The 3,024-nt window shown below is 46.5% G+C and overlaps 1 protein-coding gene across 1 annotated transcript in view; it reads right to left on the bottom strand.

The window, feature by feature from the left end:
- ADCY5 (adenylate cyclase 5) overlaps window positions 1-3,024 on the bottom strand; it is a gene marked incomplete at its 5' end in the record, with an annotated part of 57,077 nt that overhangs the window by 12,248 nt on the left and 41,805 nt on the right. Inside the window, 2 exons of the mRNA XM_010072969.1 lie at window positions 818-982; window positions 1,906-2,020. Of these exons, the coding sequence (XP_010071271.1) occupies window positions 818-982; window positions 1,906-2,020 (280 nt within the window). The remainder of the gene's footprint in view (window positions 1-817; window positions 983-1,905; window positions 2,021-3,024) is intronic.

Genomic DNA, 3,024 nt, shown 5'->3' with positions numbered 1-3,024 from the left:
AGGATACCAGGGCTTTCAGTAGCACCTTGGACATCTGGATGATAACAGATCAGCCATAAATCTGTCAGGTCCCCATAAACACAGATGACCTTGACAAAAATTCTGCCCCCATCCTAGACAGATTTTTTTTTCTTTTAATCTTCCAGTAGACAACACACGCAATGGCTGTGACCTAAAAACTCACAGAAAGGTCTTGAATAGCTATGCAAAAAGCTGATCTTTTTGGCAAAGTATTCTAACAGTGTGTAAAACTTTTTTTTTCCCATTAGAAGCATTTTTTTTTTTAAACAAGTTGTTCTGAAGAGGTAGGATTTGCATTTACAAATTGAAGCAGATCACTATCAGGGCTGCTAACCCGTCTGAGGCCAGAACCTACAATACCTAGTGAAAGAATATATAAGTGAAGTTTTTAATCTTGACATAAAACAATGGAGGGAACAGTTAAATCTCTGACTAGACACTGATTTTAAGTGAATTGATTTCCAAGCAACGCTGAGCACCCACAAACTCCTTTGGAATGACTTGCAGTTCTGCATGCCATTAAGGGCTTCATGGAGAAAGGCCATTTTTCCTGTTACAAGCAGGATCCAACAATTATAAAAGCCTACTAATTATTCAGCCCTGAGGGAACTTAAACATTAATATGGACTTATGATAATACCTTCAGACACTTAAGTTTGTGCGTAGTAGCCTGTGTCAGTCGTATAAATTCAGTCAGGAGCAACCTTGCTTTCCTCTGAATCACTGAGATTTATCACACAGGTTTTATAGCCCCTTCTCAGATCAAGCTCTGAAACCCATGTTTTTCAAGCCATACCTCTGGAAAGTTGCAGTTGGGCAAAGGACTGTCACAGAATCCCTGCAAGGTGCCCAGGCTGTAGTTGGAAGTCAGGTTGCTGATAAGGCATATGTCCACCCGGTCAGGAGTGATGTTGTATTCTGCAGCCATGCAGCTGGCAAGGTCCACGGTGCTGCACATGAACTGAAGAAAAAAGATGGTATTAAACGCAAAGGTATACGCAAAGAGAAGAAACCACATAGGTTGTATTGATTAAAAAGGCCCTTGGAAATGGCTGTAGCAATGGAATGAAGCAACGGAAAGCTGAGGCAAGAGCAAGCAGTGGTCTGATTTTTAGGTGTTTAAGCCTCTCCGTGCCAGTGCAGGTCAGCACTGCCCCAGCGAGGCCATAACCAAAAGAAGCAGAGGGCCATGGGAAGTCTTTGTAGCTACCTCCAAGCTCAGGGCTTCAACCCTCTCCTTTTTTTTTTCCTCTTCTCTTAAAAAATTAAATAGATGCATGCAGGGTAGAGAATATTCAAGTGGTTTCTTCAAAATACATTCATCCTTCAAGCCATTTGTACAAGCGAGAAGCCAGCAGCCACAGGGTCCTGGAGAACAGCCTGTCTCTCGCCAAGTCTGAAACCAGCTGAGGCGTTTGAATGCAAAGTGAAACCATCCTGGTCCCCAAAGTGCAACTCAAAGCAAAGTCTTCACAGCCCCTCTTAGGTGATTGCTGCCCTCGGAGCAGGATGCAGCACCATGCAGAAGGCCAACACAAAGGCTACGCAATACTTAAGTCCCACTCAGTGTTGTGGGAGGTAAGTGACGCATCGGCTTCATGCTGGCCCTTCATGCAGGGGTACGCTTCAGACTTGGCTTATGTACTTGGAGCAGAAGCATTGAAAGAAAAGAACATGGAAGGCATATAATGTACTATAGGGATGCAGCTGTTGGGCTCCCATTTCTTTTCTGTGCCCAAAAAGCCAAAGGGAACTGACCTCAGATGCTGTAAGCATTAGGCAGGATTACATTAAACCCAGTGGTTGTAAGGGTTACGATGCTGCACAGCACCAATAAGAAAACTACGCAGAATCGAGTGGATCAAAAGGAAATAACACACATACCATGTTGACAAAGGCAGACAGAAAAACCAGGATAATGGCAAAGACTCCAACTAAGGTACTATTGGTCCTGGACTGTACAATCTTCCTAGAAAGAGTCTGGAGTGGAGCTGGGAATTTTAAAATAAAATAAGCATGTAAAATCATTGAGTTTTTACAGAACACAACCTGCATTTGAGCTGCCCGCATCCTTCTGTGCAGTGTCTATGAGGAGGCTGCACAGGGGTTGGAGAACAGTGATGGGTGATGGCAGCTCCAGGACAAGGGTGAGCAGGAACGGGACTGCCCTGTGGCAGCAGGGCCAGCTGGCTCATCAAATCTACTTAGTCCTTCCTAATGGGAATGATGTGAACTGAGATAGTGTGGCTTGCAGGCCTGTGCTCATCCTGTCGTGAGAAGCAAACCACAAGCCATCTGCAACTGAAATAGCCAAGAGCTCAAGCCTGTTAATTACTGGATCAAATAATTAAAAAAAGCAGAAATGAAAAAAATACATGCCATGTCCCTTTGATCATGAAGGCATATTGCAGCACTTCCTGGTGCCATTTCAGAAACAGACTGTTAAAAAGCCCAGGCCAGTCCTGTGATCTGTCAGACCCTCGGTGAGAGGTGCTGGAGCAATCAGCTGGGCTCGTCTGGTCTGTGGCACTCAGTGCTGCAGACACACAGGGCTAAAAATAACCGCTGGTGAGGGTGATGGCAGAGCTCCCCCAGCCAGACTGTCCCAGTGATTCACTACTATCAGAGCTAGATGCTTTCTTCTAATTGCTTTCTAGCTGCAGGCCACCAGTGTGCTGGTCTGTGGGTGCTGCATGGTGTTCTCAGGAGAAACGGTCTCTGGATGAAAGGGGAGACTAACCAGGAGCCCTCTGAGGGACACCCCTCAGCATCACAAGCCTCGCACTGCAGCAGCTACGAGAGAAGCCCAGAGGACGCTGAAACAAACCCTTCCTCTTCACTCGTCACCACTGTCCTGGTGCAAGCCCAGGGCTGGAGCAACAAGAGCCCGACGAGAGCCAGGAAACACCGGCGTGATGACACACCTGGGCCCCACAGAGCCTTCCCCTCCACGCCACCTTGTCGGGGCAGAGGGGCTCTGCTGAGCACTGACAAAGTTTTTCG

This window comes from Pterocles gutturalis, unplaced genomic scaffold (genome assembly GCF_000699245.1).
Source record: "Pterocles gutturalis isolate BGI_N339 unplaced genomic scaffold, ASM69924v1 scaffold46292, whole genome shotgun sequence".
In the NCBI taxonomy this organism is placed as follows: Eukaryota; Metazoa; Chordata; class Aves; order Pterocliformes; family Pteroclidae; genus Pterocles; species Pterocles gutturalis.
Note: the sequence above shows the minus strand (reverse complement) of the source record. Positions and strands in the feature narration are given on the sequence as shown.